This window comes from Lipomyces doorenjongii (assembly GCF_038497915.1).
Source record: "Lipomyces doorenjongii strain NRRL Y-27504 unplaced genomic scaffold V1508scaffold_1, whole genome shotgun sequence".
NCBI classification, from domain to species: Eukaryota; Fungi; Ascomycota; class Lipomycetes; order Lipomycetales; family Lipomycetaceae; genus Lipomyces; species Lipomyces doorenjongii.
This window is the reverse complement of record NW_027118068.1, coordinates 584999-604842: the sequence shown is the minus strand read 5'-3', so window position 1 is coordinate 604842 and position 19844 is coordinate 584999. Positions and strand designations below refer to the sequence as shown.

Below are 19844 nucleotides of genomic sequence, written 5' to 3'. Positions count from 1 at the left end.
ATGTCATCTGCTTAAGAGTTAAGAAAATAATGCATCAATGGTTAAAGCATCGTCTGCAACTGCCTGATGGTTGCTGCTTTGGTCGAAACAGAACAATGCCAGACAGTCACGATGAACTTGTTCAAATACCTGAATGGCGTGTTCTAGCTGTTCGCACATTTGGAGACTCTTCCAATACCCTTGGCGATTCTTGCCAGGTTCAAGAATCACTCTCGCTCTGTCGCCATTTGCATTGAGAGAACCGTGGCACGCGCAGTAAAAATCTGAGACCATCGTACCAACTCCTTGGCCCTTCATTTTAATGATAGGCTCATTCTTTGCTATCCACGTTCGAGCTTTGTCGTCATTGCTATTAAGTAGGTTTCATCATGAGTGACTAACACAACCTCTTTCTCATCAGACTTCAATGCTGGAAGTACAACGTTCTCGGAATTTTCACCCTCGAATTCTTTGATCGTGGATCGTAAAGACATCATCATTTTACTCCAGCTTTCGCGATATTCAACGACCTCTTCTCTTTCATGCCCATCATAATAAATATCTTGGGCGTGGTGCTGTAATGAGAATCCCCATTTGTCGAAATATTTTGTCACTGTGGTCAAAGATATTGATGCCCGACCAATCTTTCCAATGACGGAAGGAAAGACAACCTGTTGATAATGGTACTGTAGTTTAGTTGCTGTTCTGGAATTTGGTGGAAGCGCTCGAAAAAATGCCAAACATTGTGCTTTGACGTCTTCGTCGACTAAGAGACACCTGAATTTTGAATGCTTCCCTCTCAAACTCTTGGGCGCTAGCGTTCGCGTATTCTCATACAGCGTTGGCCATGTGCGGATGATTGTTGCCATATATTCCCCTCTGAAGAAAGTATGGTCTGAGATTGCACGAGAAGCATTCATCTTCTGATTGCCATTCTTAATTAGAGTCTGATAGTATCGAAGAAGGACCGCGAGTTGATATTTCTCATGAATCTGATTGTTGGGCTGCCGGAGATGCGCCAAAATCTCAGAAATCATTTCCTTTGGAGATCGTTTCGGAAGGGCACTGCCTCTAAGTTATGAGCCTCTAAGTTATCATTATCGGGTCGTTTGAAATGCTCGAACAATGATTTGATGCCAGTGGTGTCCTTTCCCTGTGTATATCTTCTATATTGGGGACGTGCTTGAATTTCCAGGACGGGAGCCAGTCTTCAGATACTTATCTGCATCCTTAGAAAACCGCAATATAGTTAGAGCATCGATAGGAGCTGTGTCGGCCATCTCACTTGTTGAGGCTTTGAATCATAGCTAGTTCTTCATCTGGAACCTCGAGTTCTTCAAAATTGCAGTCTGATTCAATTCCTAATTCTATTTCGTCAGGTGTCGTTTCAGGTGCGCCTTTCTCATGAAGCTTGTCTTGCTCCTCGCATGACTCAAAGCGAGCGCGTTTCTTCGCATTCGCTTCTCCATTATGTGACCTCTTCGATCTTCGACCCATTGATATTTTCTAACTGACTGGTGGGATTTAGTGCAATTGTAGTTATCGAGAAAGTGTGTTGAAGTTGAACGTGTCAGCTACGCGTTGCTGTGTCTAAAGCAAACTAGCTTCAATAACAATATACACTAACCATTTTAAGTAATTAAACCCTTACCCTTCCAAAAACCCTGAAACCCTGTGTTTCATAATTCGGTTGTCCCATAGTTAAGGACCCTCGTACCCGCAATTTTCTTCGTAGTAGAGGTCCCTCAGTTTTTATTTTTTTCAAATAAAATTGGTGCAAACGATTTAGAATAAAGCAGCTACGAGGTCATTTACATTTTCAAGGGACTATGTACGATTCTGTTGACGTAATAAAATCTTGTTGTAGGAACAGGTAAATTTCTGGACTAAACTGGATGCACCATACTATTAACTGCCCAGTTCACATTAGCAACCAAAGATGGATCTATCGACAGTACACGCCCCATGATTTGTAAAAAAAGATCTAAATCTTGATAATACCTCCAAGTCGCCTGAGTTGTACTATTAAGTGTATTATGTTCAGCGGGATGCACAAAAACGACAAAATCAATCTGTGCAGTTTTTCGCGGTTCACAGTTCTATAATATGAACTGACCAGTACAGCGTTTCCCGAAACCGCCCTCCCCTTTGCAGACACATTGCAACTTTCTCCTACAAAAGGCTAAGGAAATAAGCGAGTCATGCTCTCCTTATTCCTGATACCGTACTTCTTTTGGAAAAGAACTCTGGTAATAAATCGGCAGATCGTTCCAGTATATATGTATTGACGAGACCTAAGATCGGCAATTGAATAGATGGGAGGTCTCGCGGTAAGTGAGAACCGATCTGCTAATAGTCCTCAGTTGAATATTGTACCACTCTAGAGACGATCCCGCAGCATTCTGTGGAATCTCCATCGGTAACCACAACTTCATAGGCTGACCTCATGTACTGAATCGGACAAGGCCAACGACGTTCCAGGCAGCTTCCGTATTCAACCAATGCTGCCCTAGCCACACCTTCCCAACTGACTCAGTGCGGGCTACATTCGGGTAATGACCGACAAGCATCTAAGACGCATTCGACGAAGTTCGAGTATCTGCGTAGAGCGAAGCTCGCTCAACCAAAAAGCTGTGGGAATCTCTCCACCCAAGCAGACCTACAGATGCAACTGGCTCGCTGCACTGAGCAGGCACCCTGCATTGCTGCTGTGGCCACGTTCGGCAGCCTGATCAACCTTCTTCGAGTCGCAATGACTGATCCAGACGCGCAGACCTAGCCGGGCCGATTAACATTTCGAGCACAATATAGCGCGGCGACTGCTGCGCACCCCAGTATCCTAAGACCTTTTTGCGATTATTATCGACGTTCTCCGCTGAAACTGGTTGAAGAGCAGGATAATAAAATGCTGAGCGATGCGATCCTTTCAGAGGCTGTACTGGTTAGAACTATGAGACCTACCTACAATGTGATACTGTGATATTGCGGTCCTGGTGGAAGAGGGGGAAATGGGAGATGAGAGCAACCGAAGTTGACGCAAAGGATTCGTCTCGCAGTCGGTTGTAAAAAGTGTTGCTCTAGCACGACCCGGCTGTTTTGCATGTTGTCCAAATTGATGGGCGGCATGGGAACGAGATTGCCATGCTTGAGGGGAGACACCTGCGACTGACCGGAGCCAGATTCGGAGCCCAGTGTCAGTCATCGACCGACAGCAACAAGGAGCACCAATGATTACAGGAAATCGAATGGCTTTGATGCGGCGTTTTGGGGAAGCGGATACTCCATAGGACTTGTTCATACATCAATAAAGTGCTTCGCATTGCTTGATCACTACTGTTCAGTCGTATCTATTATTCTAGCGAGTGAGTCCTTGATCCCATCTACAAGACCTAAGTGGTGGCCTGCCCTGCGATTGCACCCGCTCAATCCTTCTTCTCCATGTAAGGCAGACATGCCTCATAAATCTCCCCATAACCAGGGTACTTGATAGTCCTCTGGAACACCCGCTCATCCACCATCCTCGCAGACTGGAGGGACCCCGCAATGAAGAAGTCGGTGTAGCTCGGCCGGGCGCCCAGCACAAACGGCCCGTCGGCCTTGTGCGTCCGCATTAGCTCGCCGACGGCGCGCATGCCGTCGCTCACCGCGTTCCAGCCCTGCTCCTCCTTGTCCGCGTCGAGCAGGTCCTCGAGCCGGTGCCCGAGCAAGGCCTCGCGCGTGCGCCGAAAGTACTCCTGCGCGCGCGGCGACAGGATGCCTATCTCGCGCGGCATCAATGACATGCTGAAGACCGCCCCAACCACAACGCGTGCTTTACCCTCGATCTCGCGGCCCAGCTCCGACGTCAGTGGTAAAGGCGGGTCCGGGTAGGTCGACTCGAGGAACTGCGCGATGGGGGCCGAGTCCATCATGCACGTATTGGTCGGCACGTGCTGGATGGCAGGGACCGTGTATTTATGTTTGGATCCCGAAGCGGATTCGCCGAGGACCAGGCCGCTGGGAATATTCAGGTCAGGAGACGTTTTCACGCGCGAAAGAAGGAAAAGCAAAGAAGGCGAATATCACTCACAGCTCTTTTAGCGTAGGCTCAATGTCCGGAAATTCGAGGAAGATGGTCCTGTAAGGGATATGCTTATAGTTAAGCATGAGGCGGATGCGCCAGACAACAGGAGAGAAGCAGACGTTCATGGTGCAGGCCAAGTCGTACAAAACAATCTCAGGCTCGGTTTGGGCTGCCATTTTGTGAAACGCTCTAATGAAAACTCAATTGAGGAGGTAAAGTGCAATTGTAGAGTTTCCAATCGGTCAATTTATGATTAGAAGTTTTCGGTTGGATCTCGTGCGAAGGATTGAGAGAGTGATGGGACAGCTGGCTTTGAAATAGGCTTCTGCAGGGCCGGTTCCGGGGGCAGACCGGCCGGAATGTGATTGCACGTAGACCACGGAAGAAGGTATGCTCCGAGATCCGGGCACTTTCAAAACAGATGTCTCGGAAAAGACCATAATAATATTGCTGCACGTCGACACCCACGAAGGTAGGTTCCGAGACCGGGAGGGAGCTTCAAGTACCTATCCCATACCTTTGTTACAAACAGACACATTAGATTGTTATTATTATATTATTTAACTTTGGGCCGTATGGTTCTTTGGGGCGGCTGACACCGCTCTTCTAACTTAAACACGTCTTTTTCCAGTAATTGGGTATCGAAGAAGCAAAAAGGCGATGGATAATGAAGAGCAGACACGAATGGCTCTATCAGCCCTGCAAAGTTGTCAGTGCAGCAGTGTTAACGGTGCTGCTGCTCAATTCGATGTTAGTCGTGGACGAGGCAAATCACTCTCTCAAGCTGCTGCAACTCCACAGAATCTCACAAGCGCGGAGGAGAAGACTCGCGCGCTCTGGATCTCTCAATAGGCTACTACAGGACACACGGTAACTCATGCGTTGGTTGTGGAGATGGCTGAGAAATTCGTGTTCGACGTGTCCGGCACGTGTCGCGGATATGAACCCTCGACTTATAGACCAACCAATCGGCAACGAATGGATTTATCGCTACTTGAATCGGTTCCCACATTTAAAGACAGTTACTCCCCTTCAATTGGATTCGGCAAGACATAGAGAGGCTACGCGTGAGAGGATTGACCAGTGGTTTGGTGCAATTGAATTGCAGTTTTCAGATAAGAACTATGAACCACATAATGTATTCAACTTGGACGAAACAGGATACGGCATCGGAAAATGTCGAAAAAGTCAGAAGGCTGTCTTCGATAGATCCCAAAAAAGCCAGTCAAAAGTTATTCCAGGGCGTCAGTAATAGATGGCAAGCGTGGAATGCATTTCACCAAATACCAAAGCTCTACCGCCTTTGATCATCTTCAAGGGTTTATACGCCAATACCAATTGGGTAGTGCCTGATGTTCCGCCAAACTGGAGATCCTCTGCTTAGCAAAAGTGGTTGGACATCTGACAGCCATGGAATAGCCTGGTTGACCCAGATTTTTGATCCAGGAACACGTGAATAGGCAGGATCCAACCCCCGATCTGCTGCTGCAGTTCATTTCTCATGGCTCCACTCGTGGCAGCAGTCAACACCTCTCGGCACCATCCGCAGCCTCTGCCTCACAGCCTCCACCTCACAGCCTAACTCATCGGGGACGTCGATCGTTGGGCCACAGATCCTGGAACGGGTGTTCATTCATCTCTCTCAGCAAGACCAATTCGACAACATACACTGCAGAATGCCATGGACATCGATGTGGTCGTGCAGCAAGCTCTCACGGCGACGAGACAGAAGCAGGCAATATGCCAGGCGAAGAGATGGATCTTTACATTCGGCGGACATATAATTGTCCTGCGAGAGAAGGCGGACGACATTGTGAAATTGGCTGGATCGGTTCAAGCAAGTAGTAGATATCGTCTCTAATGCCTTTCCTATCCATGTCGGACTGCCATGAGAAACTTGAAGCTATACACACTATCCAGACAGCCATCGAGAGACTAGAGACTAAACTCGACCTTAACAAACTCCCAGTGGCAGCTGGTGCGGCTTTCAATTCTTATCAAGGTGAACACGATGCCCGACGTCATCCTAATACTCGTGTCGATTTACTCAGAGACATTTACAAGTGGGCAGATCATGTCGACGGCGAATGCATTTTTGGTTGAACGAGATGGTGGCTCGAATATCTTAGTTAATGGTGGACCCGTCCCCATTCCACCGCGATTACCATTATCTAGCACTTCTTTAAAGTTATCGAGCTCTGACTCAAACTCTGGTGGCAAGCTAGGAATTACTGACGAGTGGATTACGTGGGCTTCAGAGAGGATCTTATGGCTCCCCCCCTATAGGCAGTAGGCTTCAGAAGTCATCTTATTCTATTGTAGGTGCTTCTCCTTTATAGTATCAGTGATAATGGAATAATGGCTTTAGAATATAGGAGAAGATTCAGATGGTCGATCAACCCTGTGTGTGGTGAGATGGATGTCAAAGGACCTGGTGCTTATACAGGGTGTTTGCAAACTATTAGGACAGAATTCATTGCCCCTCTTACACTTACTGTATTGGTACGGAGCTATTTTCTCTGCGAGATTTTATAAAGGTCTTTACAGTGAGCAATACCGTATCGGTAATGCCATAGTTGAATTATGTCACCGATAATTGGAGGATATTTTAGAGTACACCATTACAAATCCGGCAAAGCGTGAAGCTTTCAATGTGTCTGTAAAGGGGAGGGCGGTTTCGGGAACTAACAGTATCGTTAAGCTTTAGTATGATACAACTGGGTCTAAATTCGAGTGTTAGGTGTGACTTGTACGAACCCTGAGACACGGACTTTGAGATCCGCGAACGATGTGAATAACGAACGTGTCGCAAGTCACATTCTCTGTCAGACCGCTGCTGACCAAATCCGAATAGTCTGAAAAATCTATTTTCGCGCATTATCTTGATTCTTCTATACCGCATTGATCGCCGTGTCGTATTATGAATATGGATATTCATTTAACTTAATTAAAACCAGCTGCAATCGATAAGTTTTATTTGCCTTAGCTAGAGGCGACACGCTCGCGGCCGTCGAAGTAACGTTTACAATTCTTCAACAAGAACGCTATTTCCCAATAAGGTGTAGTTACGTAATGTTTTATTGTAGAATGGTAGTATGACTACTTTTCGTCGTCCCGTCATCGGATAATTTATCACGACCATAATCGTAACTTCATCTCATCCCAGCCTTACCACATAATGTCATAGCGCCCGAGATCGAAGACCCGACGGACCCGAAGTAGTCCCGACATATGGAAAGGCCCACATCGGGGCATCCACCCAAAACATTACACCCTTACCTGTGTCGGTCTACCGGGTCAGCTGCGTGTACTAATTTCAATTTATCACAATCTCAGCGATGAATCATGAGGCCCCCCGAGTTACACATATTATTGAGCCTTCAGGTGTTCTTGTATGGTGTCATAGCATCCATCCCGCCATCATGATCGGGTAAGTTGCCCGGCTAATGGCTCGCGGGGGTCCACAGCTTGGGTTCGGGTTGCCGCGCGTGCGATACGAATAGGCCTGCCCCCGCGTTGTCACGCGCTTGTCGCGACGCGTATTGCGCTTCCGCCCGTAGACACTTTATGACGTATTTTGTGTCCTCCCGCTGCGTTTCTAAATTTCATCCCTTAATTTTAGATTGCTACAAACTTGCCGCATTGTGCGGGAATTCGCAAATTCACACACGCGGACTGTACGAGTGTCAGCACTGTGGACAGGAAGAATGGGCCGTGCCGACTGTCACAGGGCCCGGTAGTGCACATATTCGGCAATCCACCCGCCCATCCGACAAGCGCCCCCCCTGCGCCACACAAAGCCAATGCTCGGAAGGGTCAATGGCTTCCCGCCCCCTCCCCTGCGGATGTCAACTACACTCTCATTAAACATAATTATGGAAAAAAATAAACACATCACCAGAGATTATCCGGTAAGAATTTAATTTGCTCGCCGGCTATATTATAATTTTTGGTTCCCACGGTGCTGCATTGAGGTATCGTTTTCATCGTATAGGCTGCTCGCCCCCCCCCACTCCCGTCAGCTGAATTACACACAGTGCACTTGCGAATTTTTAGGCTAAAGCGGTTCCCCAAGAATTGCACAATCTACCGGTCGTCTTAAGCACATCTGCTTGGCAACTGAACATATGATCATTGGATCTGAACTGAAGTAATAATAATATCATAAATATCTAACTGAAAAACCCAAACGCCATTAACCACCACCATACCACCATCCAACGCGAGTCCGCCATGGTAATACATCAAATATATACAAGACCAACTAAAGCACTTTTCATCCCATCCAAACAGTCCAAATCATCTAGTATACAAAGTTCCATATATAGTACATAACTTAAATAACGCGGTTTAACACTTTTCCAGCGCTATCAATACACCGGCTTGTTCCTCGAGCATGTCTACTTCGAGTTTGAGGTCGAAATCCATGAGAAACAGAAATCCAATTTCGAGCCGGCAGAGTTCCTGTTCGGATAACCCGCCAACTTTTGCAAACCGTTTCTGCAGGTGGTTGATGTCCTCTAAACTCTTTGAGGCCACACGCAGCGCGGCGACGACGAGTCTGTGAACGTTGAGTGGCGTGAGCGGGATAGCCTGGTTGACGACGCATAGCCGGTAGATGTACAGGCTCGTCGCGATGTAGACTGAACTCGAGATTGGGCAGTATTGGTGGATGCGAAGGAGATACTTTTCAATGTCGATGCCAGGAGCGGATTTTGACCAAAAGCGTCGCGAGATTATGGACCGTTGGTTCGCTTTGTCAACCACGAACTGCTGCTCGGCGTCTAGACATGGCGAGGACGGTGAAGGCGGGTTCTGGTCGCAGGAGAGCGATGTCGGCTGTTCGCTGCCAGGACTGAGTTGCTGCATGCTTGGTGCTAGGCCGGATATCATTGGCGACGGCGATACACCTTCTTTTGAGTCGAGTACGTCTTGTGCAGTCAGCGGCGGCGAGAACGCAGCCGGGGAGAGTGCGGGTGAAGACACTAGTGTCGGAGCAGGCTGCCAGGCCATGGTGGCAGGATCTGAGAGCGCGAGGATGCGCTTGATGCCGGTTGTGAGCAGATGAAGAGCATCAGAAGGCGCGAGGTCGGCCATTGACGGAGTCGATGTCAGATGGATGCTGGTGAACGGAGCCGGAAGACTGAAGTCCTCCGGCTGGGAAGTGGGAGCTTGCCGATATCGCTCCATTAGCATAGTCACAGACATGGTTATGAGTTGAGCGCAGGAGCGAGTGACGTGCCGAATGGCAAAGTGTGCAACTCAGTGCGGATAGCGAGTAGCTGTGGTCCGTCGTGCACGTAGTATATGAATTATATAAGATGCAATGGAAGTGTATAGGGAGGAGGCAATTAGAAGGCGGCGACGGACGACCGGCAATATATTTGGACATGAGCGGTGACGACAGTCGCTGGGTGCAGCCGCCAGACGCAGGGAAGCGGCAGCGGCCGGCGGTAATGGCAAAAGAGATACACAGAGGCGCAGGCAGGCCGACACGCTCCTCGGCTCAGTGAGCGGCGTGTGAAGCTGTGCGTGTACCCGAAAGGTAAGCCCTTGCCCACGCCAGCACCCTAACCCTGCGACTCGTGTCCGTACCCGCGACACGACAAACGCGCCTTGCCCGTTTGGGCAGGTCCTGTGACCGCTAACCGGCCGCCCCCCCCCGGGTCGCTGTCGCCAAATTCCATAACGAAGACTAGATCAAACCTAAACGAAGGCATGAATTCCTTTCGCCCAAAGGGCAAAACTAAGTAGCGACATGGGGTATCCGCCACGATCATGGATCTGACAATGGCAGACAAAACCCCCATTGCCCGAGGAATCCGAACCCTTTCCTGAACTGTCAAAACGGTTTGTCCACAAACCGCTTGTCTGTCGCGTACCTTCCGCCTGCTCCCCACGCGCTTTCCCCACGATTTCCACCACGCGAACACGAAGGACTACCCGGCTTTTCCTCCAAAAGAGCGAAAGCTGCTGCTCGTGGCGACCGCACCCAAGTTCCGAATGTGGTATTGTTTCACGCCCACCCAAATTGAACTGTAATTTTCATCTGGTCGCCGACGACAAGTTTGTTTGTTGCCTGAACGGTGCCCCCCGCGTTTTTGCATGATGTCGTTGGTTCGACAACGAATTTGTAATGACATTACTGTTGTCAATCACCGGGACCTGCATTTTAGCATACGGCAGATGATGCACATTTGCCAGTCGTAAGCTTAACACGTTCACCTCAATCTTGTATACAATCACATTCATGACGCGACTGGGCGCTTGACGGTTCCTGTACTGTATTCGATTCGCTGTTCGCATGTGAATGTGAATTTGAATCTGTGACGCAGGAATGCACATGGACTGCTACACCTGAAAAAATTTTCATTCCCTCGATCTCTTGATTTCTCATTGCATTTCGTTTACAGATAACACAGAGTACGTCGACGCGAATTCAACGCGGATACTTGGTCTTTCATGCACGGGCAGGGCTGGTAGTTGAAAGAGCCTCTGGTGAGTGTGGGAGCAAATGTTTTTGTTTGTTTGTATGCGGCGACCCCGCACTTTCTGGCTGAGCCAGGCGTCGTCCCCGACAGCATCTGACAGCATCTGATAACATAAGACGGCTGCAGCACATTCCTGTCCAACATTCGGGTATATATATATATATATATATAGACCGGACGATTCCGGAGACCGGATGAAATGTCCTTCGCCATCGGAATGGACAACTTCTCCACCCAGTAGTGTCGAGTCAGCCGTCCGTCATTGTAAGCTTAGCCACTTTTTACCCCCCAGAATCCTTAGGCTTGGGTTCCCGCGGGGGGGCGAAATATAGACATCTCACGTGGCCTGGTTCAGTATCCCCCATACACGTGAACTAATGCAATATAAGCAGGCAGCTACTGTAATACAGCTATTTTCTGTTTCTACCTCATGCTGGTCGCACATTAATATACGGAGACTACTTTTATCTGAACTATGAGTATATATAGAACTATAGTCTATGCGCAGCTGCTAGACCCAATCTCAGTATTTGTATGGTACGGCTCTTGTGTTGGTCTTGTTGTCCGTGCCTCGAAGCGACTAGCATGTGTCGATGCTTCGAATTTCTCGAATATCACCCAGAAAAGATATTCTGATGTCATCTGTCCTCGTGCATGTGCCATGGCGAAATCTCCGCGCGCACATGTAATAAGTTTAAATTCCCGATCACATGCAACTTGCAATTTTTACGTTTGTCTGAATTACTTTGCCCATCTCGCGTGACGAACGACTTAATGGAATTTAAGGTTAATCCCCGACGTTTCGCGCTTATGGTTCAAGTTGCCCACCGCCAATCATCAAGTACTGGGAGTATTCGAGGGTAGGGTAATTACATTAACTGAATGACGACTGTCCGACCATCGACTATGACAACAAGTATCATGAACTTGTGGTCTGCGAACACTCCAGGGCCTGCCTTACACGGAGTTCAATTGACACTCTACTGCTACTGTACTGTTGAACTACTCTTCCTTTTCTCTATCGAATTTACAATCATATTACGGTAGCAATACTATGTTTCGGATCCAGACTCTCAACGGCGTTACCATCAACGTATCCTCCGACGCCAACATCTCCGTCCCGCAGCGCCGCGGCTCCGCTTTCGAAGCGGCAGAGCGGGATAGAATAATGGCACGCGAACGCATGCGCCGGCTACGCCAAAAGCGCAAAGAAGAAGGTGCGTCGTTTCACACAGTCTCCTCGTTATTCAATCCGGATCGTTGGAACCAGAACTGCTGACGCACGCCCTTTGTGTGGATTAGCATTGCTGCTGTCGTCCTTGAAAAAAGTATCGCCGTCGAGCGCGGCATTGCTCACCGCGGCACCGAAACCTCCGACTCCGAAGAGCGGCCGCACAACGTCGACCTGGAAAATGTATTTCACCCAGGACGAAGTCGACAAACTGTTGGAGCTGGGCGATAAAGGGTGGGACTGGGGACGCATTGCGTTATTGCTGAATGGATTGAAGACGGCGGACGAAGTCAGGCGCAAGTATGAGGAAATAAGAGGGTATGCGCGGGCGTGACTGGTGGTGGATGTTGAGTTTTGGCCGGATCCGGATGCTGGTCGGATTTTGAACTCGGCCGCCTCGCTCACTATTTTCTGGCATGTACCCACTGCTGGCCCTCACCACACCATCTCCTTTATTGTCCACTCGTGACAAGCAGCATTCTCTCTTGCCCGAATCTCATATTGCCCAGCGGTCGACATGCAACTCGAGACTCGTCGCGCACGAGCGCAGTCAGCAGCAACCGAGCCAGCGCCTGTGCTCGCCTCGCCGACCGTCCACAAACGCGCCGACTCGGTCCCGGCTCGACAGCCCGACTACGCAACTTTCGACGCCTACATGCGCACGCGCGGCGTTGCGCGGCACTACGAACCAAACGAGCAGGCCGCGTACATCGAGTACCGATGGATGAAATACGAGACCGCCTTGCGCAGTTTGGCGCGAGAGTATGAGGAGCTTGTGCAGTTGCAGGAGAACGACCAGGGTGTTAGATATGTGCCTATCAGTAATGAGACGCATGGCCACAGCGTAGAGGTTGAGGATGGGGCGCCACCAGAGATTTATTCTCGGGCTTGTTATGTGCATAAGGAGTATGAGTCGGTTATCGTCGATACGCCGCCTGTCGTTGTTACGTCAGTTTACAATGATCCCGTTGACCACGCGGTGAGCTTGATATCGTTTATGGAGTGTAAGTTTCTTGGATTAGGCGCAATACCCCCGCGCTAACAAATCCTTAGTCCAAGAACAGGACCTGGTGGACGACACCGGGTCACGGTGCTTTCCGCTAATCCCTGAAGATCCCATCGACAAGAACTACGTGCCGCCTGGATACACAACTTCCCCTGACAGCCTGCCGTATTCAGACATCTGGACCGCAGCCGACGACCTCAAACTCCTCGTGCTCGCGTTTGCAAATTACTCCGAGCAAGGCGCCTTCACTGTTTTCCACAGGCATCTCCAAGAAGCCTACGACCACACATTCACCGTGCCCAAATTCGACCCGACAGAGTTTATGGCACGGTATAGATGTTTCGCGAACTATATCGACCACAAACTCGATCGTGGGTTCTTGGACATGTACACCGGACTTTTGGAGCGTCTTCTCGAAGCCGCGTTGGTCAAGTTGCCGGATATCACCAAGTGCGCTGTCGCGTCTGGGTTTTATGTCCCGCGGTGGTGGTTTATCAAGATGCGTCGCATAACCGACGTCGACCGCGCCCGCAGCTTTTACTACCCCGACGAAGACTATTTCGACAATTTGCTCCAGCAAGATCCAAAGCTGGAGGACATTTACCGAATTAACAACCCGAAAGCGGAGTATGATCCGAACAGAGCTGTCGCGCTGGCAGAGAAATTGTTGTCGCATAATGTTAGGGCGACAAGCGCACCTGCGAGCTGCAAACGATCGCCGACCGGGTCTGTCGAGTCTGCTTCCGACGTCCTAATGAGTGAGGCGGGCAAGTCGTATAATTCTGACACGGAGGTCAAGTACGGCATTCCCTCCGAGGTCGCGAAGTTGCCGACGCCGGATCCAACCCCATCGCCGCCACATAATGCACCTGTCGGATCTCACGCGACAACTGCTGCTGAACGGGTTGTAGAGATAAATGTGGAGACGACTGCCGCTGCTGCTGGTCCGACTGCTGGGGACGAGCGGAAGGGACGTGCGACCAAACGCACGCATCAAGCGAAAGGACGCATATCCCAGGGGCTCAGTACGACGAGATCATCGCCGCGCATAGCCCGTCAGGACAAACCGGACAAACCAGATTCTACCCGCAGTCGGAGTCGGGGTCGCGGCCAAGGTCGGGTCGGCAAGTGAAATATTTCTTTTGTTGCAAAGAAAAGTTGTGTCATCATTATGTTGCAAAGTTTTGGAGTTGCGGGTATCGGAGGATTGTAAGTCATTATTGGAACTCGCCTTGCAATTTTGGGGCATCGTTTCGTTTTGTACCATACCTTTTCTTTTTGCAGTAGAGCATGTTAATCATGCTCCAGATTTGTAACTGTAATAACAATATGTTCTAAGAGTTTATTCATAAGAGCACATTACACAAGACAAGTTATACAGCGCATGCTCGTAAATAAAGGAACCATAAACACAAAATGTAGTCTAAAGATATTACAAGTAAGATTCGTTTTCCATAAAACACCGGCAGATAGCAGTAATAACAACGGAACTCCCGTCTATATTCCCTCACTCAATTTCAATCATCCCATCTCCTCTTTTTCTGTTTATTCGCCACGTACGATCCGCCGTTGGCACTCGGATCCGGCTGCGGACTGGCTTCATTGATAACACTCGTCAATGTGTATGTCCATGACATCGTCGTAGTTGTCTGCGCGTATGGCTGCATCGTGTTTGTCTTGAAAATTGCCGAGATCGCCGACGTTGGGTACTGTCTGCTTGCCGTCGACGCGGTGACAGTCGTTCCCGGCTGTGGTTGCATTGGCGCGTACTTCGTTGCCCAGTCAGCTTGGTCTTGATACGATACTGTGAACGGGTTGGATGCGGTCGGGGTAGTTGCCGGACTATACTGCCTGGGCGGTCCGGCCGTGCTGTCGACATACACATACTCCGTAGTGCCGGTCATACCAGTCAAGTTAAATCGGTCAGAGTAATTGATAACAATTCCTCCCGCCGCAATAATCGACGTCATTTGCAAAAAGTACTGGCCATTAGCTGCCACCGCGACAGGGATATTCGCAGTATATGTGCCGCTAAACCCACTCAAGGCTTGCGTCTGGAACAAATAGGGTTGGAAGCAAAGAAAGTTGGAAGGATCAGTGTTACCGCAGAGCAGCAGTGACGCGGTCGACAAATCGGCAAATGTGGGCACCGTGCCGCTGTCTTGCCAGGTTACCGTCAATGGATTCGCCGCCGAGTACGAGACGCCGGGTTTCGGCGTCAGAAACTGCACATCAGCGAATACTCGGGGTATGAATGTCGACAAGAACAATAAAACTGTGGACCATTGGTCTATGCCGTGCCGTAGTCGTGGTTGCATTTTGTGTTGCGTCCGTCGTTCCTCGCGACCAAAAGATAGAAATACCAAGTCGGAATAGCTCCCACCCAGCCAGCACAAATTTCGTTGTCCTAAACGCACTCTCTGCTCCTCGCGCCGAGTGGATCTAGAATATCACACAGCCTATATTTCTCTTCGGAATAAGCCCCCGTTTTGGTTAGTTGGTTGTCGTGCGTATGTAGTTGTCAAACCGAGGCTTTTTTTTGTCGGGACCGTAATTTATATATAGCAAGAAGTTAAATGAGTATCCTCCTAACGCGTGGTTTCGTCCCCAGGGGTCCACAGGCATGAGCCGCTGCGTTTTGAAATATGCAGCCATAACTGTTGTAATCAAACATTGACTAATTGGGTTTAGTCGTCCATGCTCCGGATTAATTAATTTCGTGATTCCGAAATGCTTGGGAATTAAAAATGTACTAAGATTTTCGATATCTGGAGAAAACAAAGAGATTTATTACACGCGGAGACAACACATAAAACAAAATGATTTACCTAAAATCTGTACTTAATGTCATTGACAACTCGGTAAGTTTCTAACCGCGCAGTTCGTGTATATGCGAATTGAGCTGAGGAGGAACCAGGGCGCGGCTTTAGTCGAGTGTGTCAATGTGCTTGGCAAGGGAAACAAGACTGCCGGACGAGTTGGTAGGTTATTTGCGCTATACTTTCACATATGCGATTGAAGCAAGCGAGACGCTCATGCGGTTTAGGCGATCGAATAGTCGTTGTCGTGCAGTCTATCCGAAGCGCAAAGTTGCTCGCCCAGACATCCGTCCAGAACAGAGTCCAGCGGGGAGACGTACGACATGCCGTGATTGTGCGAACAAAGAAGGAGTTTCAACGGCAGGACGGAACGGTCGTGCGGTTCGATGACAACGCATGTGTGTTGATCAATAAGCAGGGTGAGCCGATAGGAACTCGAATCATGGGCGTCGTGGCACGCGAGTTACAGCAGGGTTACGCGAAGATTGTTGCGTTGGCGCCGAAGGTAGTTTAATGGTCGGTAGATGGGAATAGGAAAGCAAAGAAATAAGAAAATGGTAGCAAAAGAAAAGTGAATACGGTACAAGAAATGTAGCATGCATCGTCAATTTGTATATAGACATAATTATGTTCATAAATAACGCCACACAAGGGAAGACAACATAACTCCGTTTTGAACATTTAGTGTACAATATTAAACATGACAAATCAAATCAACAAATGCAGTAATACACCAATTTGGACCAAAGAAAATAAAACATCTGTAATATGTTATAATGCTCATTCGACGCCACCTGCGTCAATCCAATATCAATAGGTCGATACTAATGAAATATCTTGCCACAATTAACGCATACATAAAAGAGAACCTAGTAAGCGTGTTAGCGAATCCCATCAGTCGTTGGCTATACCAATACACTCCGTTCATACCATATTCGTTTCAGCCTTCCGTTGCTGACTTTGAAAGAACACTGCCTCTTTATGTCCACACGTTGGGCACTCTTTATTCGACCGTGGCTGTAATCGAGAATCAGTGCCCATCCTATACAACTATCAAAATTTGATACTCACCAGAGTAGGATCAGATCCAACGTCGAGAGTCACACCAGCAGTCTCGCTAACATCAACGTCAGTCAAGACTCAAGCACAGAATACATTATCAATTACCTGACGTCTGCCAAAATTTCATTCCTATAGACTCTGAAATCTGCAGCTGCTTCCTTATATGGACAATTCCGGCATGAGTAAAGTAACCGTTGGTTGATCTTGTCTTCCTTGGGATACAACATATTGTTGCTGCTCCGTCGTTAGAACACAGAAACCACCAGCAGCAAACAATACTACTCACCATTCCACGCAAAATCGAAACGACGCCATTATTAAAAAGAACGACTCGAATACTCAAGGGCTGCTCGATAGCGATCGAGAGATCTGTCGGACTGGAGAGTCGAGAGATGTGGTAGAACGCTTACATAAATATCCTAAAGTTCAAAACTTTCGCTACTTACACCCTTAGTTATGACAACCCGCTATATAGGGATTATCCGTACCAACTTGCACCAGCCACTGAAACTTAAAATTTTCTGTAGATTTTCAATTTTCGTGCTCGGGCTCTCGCGAGACCTTCGAGAAACTTGGAAACTATCTCGTACTTTGGCCGCCGGCAGCAGCATTCAGTCGAGTAGTCAGACCATTCAATCGCATATCTAGACACCCATTGTGTTCTATTTCGGGGATTCGTTCGGCTCATTATCATACCCAGAATGTCGCTATCTGTTGCTGTCAGACCCTCTCTGAGGTTCGCCGCGTCCCGCGTTGTCTCTAGCAGGTATGTAACGCTTTCTATATTTTATTGATCAAGTATCCACCTTATGGGCTGTAGGACCTCGCGGACGGTCAACTGCAGATGGGAGTTGCACTACGAGGTTGCTAACGGCGAATATAGACAAGTAGTCAAAGCTACCGTACCATGCATCACCCAGGCCATACGGCACAACAGTACGAGCGCCGAGGCGAACCCAAAAATTTCGAGCATAGTAGATCAGATTTCCGGTCTCACTCTCCTTGAAACCGCTGACCTTGTTGCCCTTCTTAAGGTATGAATTGTGTACGAGGACTTGTTGGCCCGCTTATAAGGCGAAAATAAGTGAATGGCCTCGTGATGAAGAATTGATGGTAATACTTTATTATAGAGCCGTCTCAATATACAAGACATAGCGATCCCAAGTGCTGCCGCAGCTCCTGCCGCCGCCGATGCTTCTGCCGCGGAGCCTGAACCTGAGCCAGTGCAGGAGAAGACCATGTTCAATGTTAAGCTCGAGAGCTTTGAGACGAGCGCGAAACCCAAGATCATCAAAGAAGTCAAGTCATTGCTCGGCTTGAACTTGGTCGAGTCCAAGAAATTTGTCGAAAGCGCACCGAAGATCTTGCGGGAGAACGTTACCAAGGAAGATGCGGAAAAGATCAAAGCAACTTTGGAGGGTTTGGGCGCGAAGATTGCGTTGGAATAAATCTCTGTGGATGGTGCATAAAAATAAACGGAGGCGAAGTTGATATAGGTAATGACGGATATGGCTGCGTAACCAGGTGAAACATGTATATTTTATTCTTTTGTGTTTCTCGCACTTCCTTGTACAAAACATTTCGTACTAGATGGTTTCCGGGTTGGTTATGCCATTTGTAGATAGAATTTTAATTTGGAAATAGTTACTACATCTACTTGTCACTCATTAGTTCTCTATGGGATCGGTGTCTACTTCTGAATTCTTCCGCAAGTCACTGTTGCTGCGTATAATGTGCCCTAGGCAATATTTGGATATTTTATAGATGCTTCCAAAATTCAAAACTTACTCCTTTGCGCCAGATATTACAAATATTTCCAAAATTTCTAGTCAACAAAGCATCACTTACCGCGAAGCTTGTTCTAGAATAGCGTTTTCTTCTCTCATAAGCTCGTAATCGTCTTCGTCCAGACTGCTTGTTGTCTCCCAAGCATTTTCGAATTCAATTTGCATTGCATCGCCGGGCGGAATTACCCATATATTCTCTCGCATGCGCTTATGCTAGACTTATGTGTCAGGGCCACACCTGTTATTTCTGCAAGCAAACATACCCTTTCTCTGTCCTCCTCCATTCGCCTCAGTATTTCTTCTTTGGAAAATGATGGCAGCTCTTTCCGAGTCTGAAACTCTTCTTGGCTCCTTTGTAACGTCAGTTAGTACTTGTACAGAAAAGAGTTCACAAATCCCAAGACAAAAAATTCTCATTAACTGTACTCACACTAGCTTTCCCCGCTCAGATAGCATGGCTAGTACGCTGTCGTAGTTCTCGCTCGTAATGATCGATTTTTGCTTCAGATTATCGAGGGCCTATACCCATCATTGCCTGCATTAGCACCGCACCCCATCTAAAGATCTCACTCGTAGGAACAATTACCTTTCTTGCTAGTGCGACGTTCGCCAGTGCTCCCTGGGCTGGTGGAACAACTTTGTCCAATATTTCCCACAAATCACGAGTCACCATTTCCACGTATTCCTCATACCCGGTCCGTATACTATTCTCACATAACGTCTCCAAAAAATATAAAATATTTATCCGAGCATTCAATGATGTCTAGGGTAAAATAGCTAGATTAGCACTTTGATCTTCTGCTTTATGATGCGATGACAGGTTCATCATGATCTCTTGGTCGAACAACTAAACTGACCTTATCTAGCTCTTCCAGTATGCATGAATATAAATCTTCGCTCAGATCTTGATATCTGAGCGCAAATTGAGCACACTTAGTCGCGGATTGAACTGAGGCGTTGAGTCGCCGAAGTAATTCTATGAATGTCAGACGCGCTTCAAAGGCGTCTAGTGGCATGTTTCGTTATAATGATACTTGTTTTTTCCGATTCGTAGAACGTCGACGTCCTTATCAACAGATAGGGGTAGGTGGATGTCGTTACAATCAATGCCGGCAATGATCAGTAAATGGCGGTTGAACATATCGAGGAGCTTAAGATAAAATGGTCTAAAGAATTTTAGACTTTACAGGTTTGTACAAACGATAATGACATCTGCTAGTCCTAACTACGAAGCCATTATTTCTGGAATGTTTAAGTTGCTTCCGAAATGTAAAATATTAGGTCTTTAGCTATTTCAAGAAAGCAACCTGAAGGACGCCATTATTTAAATGTTAAACCCGTTGTTGAATATGGTGGAGACGCGTGCATGATTTTGTTGCGATCCGGACTGCGCGACAACAGGTACA

The 19844-nt window shown here is 48.0% G+C and overlaps 8 protein-coding genes across 8 annotated transcripts; 3 read left to right on the top strand and 5 right to left on the bottom strand.

The window, feature by feature from the left end:
- Window positions 1-3253: 3253 nt before the first annotated feature.
- On the bottom strand, window positions 3254-4404 carry V1508DRAFT_12778 (uncharacterized protein). Its single transcript, XM_066935945.1, has 2 exons — window positions 4049-4404; window positions 3254-3975 (listed from the first exon to the last, which is right to left on the bottom strand). Exons 1-2 carry the CDS (start codon window positions 4216-4218, stop codon window positions 3402-3404), a joined length of 744 nt encoding a protein of 247 aa, XP_066799149.1. The 5' UTR covers window positions 4219-4404; the 3' UTR covers window positions 3254-3401.
- Window positions 4405-8187: 3783 nt separating this feature from the next.
- Window positions 8188-9474, bottom strand: V1508DRAFT_408026 (cyclin-domain-containing protein). The gene has a single exon (XM_066938953.1). The coding sequence runs from the start codon at window positions 9248-9250 to the stop codon at window positions 8393-8395; it is 858 nt and encodes a 285-aa protein (XP_066799148.1). The 5' UTR covers window positions 9251-9474; the 3' UTR covers window positions 8188-8392.
- Window positions 9475-12149: 2675 nt separating this feature from the next.
- Window positions 12150-14136, top strand: V1508DRAFT_12595 (uncharacterized protein). Its single transcript, XM_066935940.1, has 2 exons — window positions 12150-12768; window positions 12818-14136. The coding sequence occupies exons 1-2, from the start codon at window positions 12282-12284 to the stop codon at window positions 13900-13902; spliced, it is 1572 nt and encodes a 523-aa protein (XP_066799147.1). The 5' UTR covers window positions 12150-12281; the 3' UTR covers window positions 13903-14136.
- V1508DRAFT_408020 (uncharacterized protein) lies at window positions 14111-15366 on the bottom strand. Its single transcript, XM_066938952.1, has one exon. The coding sequence runs from the start codon at window positions 15086-15088 to the stop codon at window positions 14288-14290; it is 801 nt and encodes a 266-aa protein (XP_066799146.1). The 5' UTR covers window positions 15089-15366; the 3' UTR covers window positions 14111-14287.
- A 159-nt stretch (window positions 15367-15525) lies between these two features.
- Window positions 15526-16294, top strand: V1508DRAFT_363192 (mitochondrial 54S ribosomal protein uL14m). The gene is made up of 3 exons (XM_066937260.1): window positions 15526-15631; window positions 15688-15751; window positions 15817-16294. The coding sequence occupies exons 1-3, from the start codon at window positions 15590-15592 to the stop codon at window positions 16101-16103; spliced, it is 393 nt and encodes a 130-aa protein (XP_066799145.1). The 5' UTR covers window positions 15526-15589; the 3' UTR covers window positions 16104-16294.
- On the bottom strand, window positions 16117-17023 carry V1508DRAFT_363191 (uncharacterized protein). Its single transcript, XM_066937259.1, has 5 exons — window positions 16938-17023; window positions 16757-16885; window positions 16661-16706; window positions 16520-16606; window positions 16117-16458 (listed from the first exon to the last, which is right to left on the bottom strand). The coding sequence occupies exons 1-5, from the start codon at window positions 16964-16966 to the stop codon at window positions 16414-16416; spliced, it is 336 nt and encodes a 111-aa protein (XP_066799144.1). The 5' UTR covers window positions 16967-17023; the 3' UTR covers window positions 16117-16413.
- A 181-nt stretch (window positions 17024-17204) lies between these two features.
- V1508DRAFT_408011 (mitochondrial 54S ribosomal protein bL12m) lies at window positions 17205-18360 on the top strand. The gene is made up of 2 exons (XM_066938951.1): window positions 17205-17685; window positions 17782-18360. The coding sequence occupies exons 1-2, from the start codon at window positions 17461-17463 to the stop codon at window positions 18097-18099; spliced, it is 543 nt and encodes a 180-aa protein (XP_066799143.1). The 5' UTR covers window positions 17205-17460; the 3' UTR covers window positions 18100-18360.
- On the bottom strand, window positions 18219-19842 carry V1508DRAFT_11995 (CTD kinase subunit gamma CTK3-domain-containing protein). Its single transcript, XM_066935913.1, has 5 exons — window positions 19296-19842; window positions 19025-19201; window positions 18869-18957; window positions 18702-18789; window positions 18219-18651 (listed from the first exon to the last, which is right to left on the bottom strand). Exons 1-5 carry the CDS (start codon window positions 19452-19454, stop codon window positions 18496-18498), a joined length of 669 nt encoding a protein of 222 aa, XP_066799142.1. The 5' UTR covers window positions 19455-19842; the 3' UTR covers window positions 18219-18495.
- Between the last annotated feature and the right edge of the window lie 2 nt (window positions 19843-19844).

Bases quoted from the DNA above. Each gene is read 5' to 3' on its own strand.
- V1508DRAFT_363192 (XM_066937260.1), top strand. From the start codon at position 15,590: ATGATTTACCTAAAATCTGTACTTAATGTCATTGACAACTCG. The intron at 15,632-15,687 runs GTAAGTTTCTAA...AGGAGGAACCAG, and splicing joins TTAATGTCATTGACAACTCG to GGCGCGGCTTTAGTCGAGTG. The intron at 15,752-15,816 runs GTAGGTTATTTG...CATGCGGTTTAG, and splicing joins CAAGACTGCCGGACGAGTTG to GCGATCGAATAGTCGTTGTC.
- V1508DRAFT_408011 (XM_066938951.1), top strand. From the start codon at position 17,461: ATGGGCTGTAGGACCTCGCGGACGGTCAACTGCAGATGGGAGTTGCAC. The intron at 17,686-17,781 runs GTATGAATTGTG...ACTTTATTATAG, and splicing joins ACCTTGTTGCCCTTCTTAAG to AGCCGTCTCAATATACAAGA.
- V1508DRAFT_11995 (XM_066935913.1), bottom strand. From the start codon at position 19,454: ATGCCACTAGACGCCTTTGAAGCGCGTCTGACATTCATAGAATTACTT. The intron at 18,790-18,868 runs GTGAGTACAGTT...GACGTTACAAAG, and splicing joins TCTGAGCGGGGAAAGCTAGT to GAGCCAAGAAGAGTTTCAGA. The intron at 18,652-18,701 runs GTATGTTTGCTT...ACATAAGTCTAG, and splicing joins TGGAGGAGGACAGAGAAAGG to CATAAGCGCATGCGAGAGAA.
- V1508DRAFT_408020 (XM_066938952.1), bottom strand. From the start codon at position 15,088: ATGCAACCACGACTACGGCACGGCATAGACCAATGGTCCACAGTTTTA.
- V1508DRAFT_12778 (XM_066935945.1), bottom strand. From the start codon at position 4,218: ATGGCAGCCCAAACCGAGCCTGAGATTGTTTTGTACGACTTGGCCTGC. The intron at 3,976-4,048 runs GTGAGTGATATT...GAATATTCCCAG, and splicing joins GAGCCTACGCTAAAAGAGCT to CGGCCTGGTCCTCGGCGAAT.
- V1508DRAFT_12595 (XM_066935940.1), top strand. From the start codon at position 12,282: ATGCAACTCGAGACTCGTCGCGCACGAGCGCAGTCAGCAGCAACCGAG. The intron at 12,769-12,817 runs GTAAGTTTCTTG...ACAAATCCTTAG, and splicing joins CTTGATATCGTTTATGGAGT to TCCAAGAACAGGACCTGGTG.
- V1508DRAFT_363191 (XM_066937259.1), bottom strand. From the start codon at position 16,966: ATGGCGTCGTTTCGATTTTGCGTGGAATG. The intron at 16,707-16,756 runs GTAATTGATAAT...CGTTGATGTTAG, and splicing joins GAAATTTTGGCAGACGTCAG to CGAGACTGCTGGTGTGACTC. The intron at 16,459-16,519 runs GTATGAACGGAG...CACGCTTACTAG, and splicing joins GGAAGGCTGAAACGAATATG to GTTCTCTTTTATGTATGCGT.
- V1508DRAFT_408026 (XM_066938953.1), bottom strand. From the start codon at position 9,250: ATGTCTGTGACTATGCTAATGGAGCGATATCGGCAAGCTCCCACTTCC.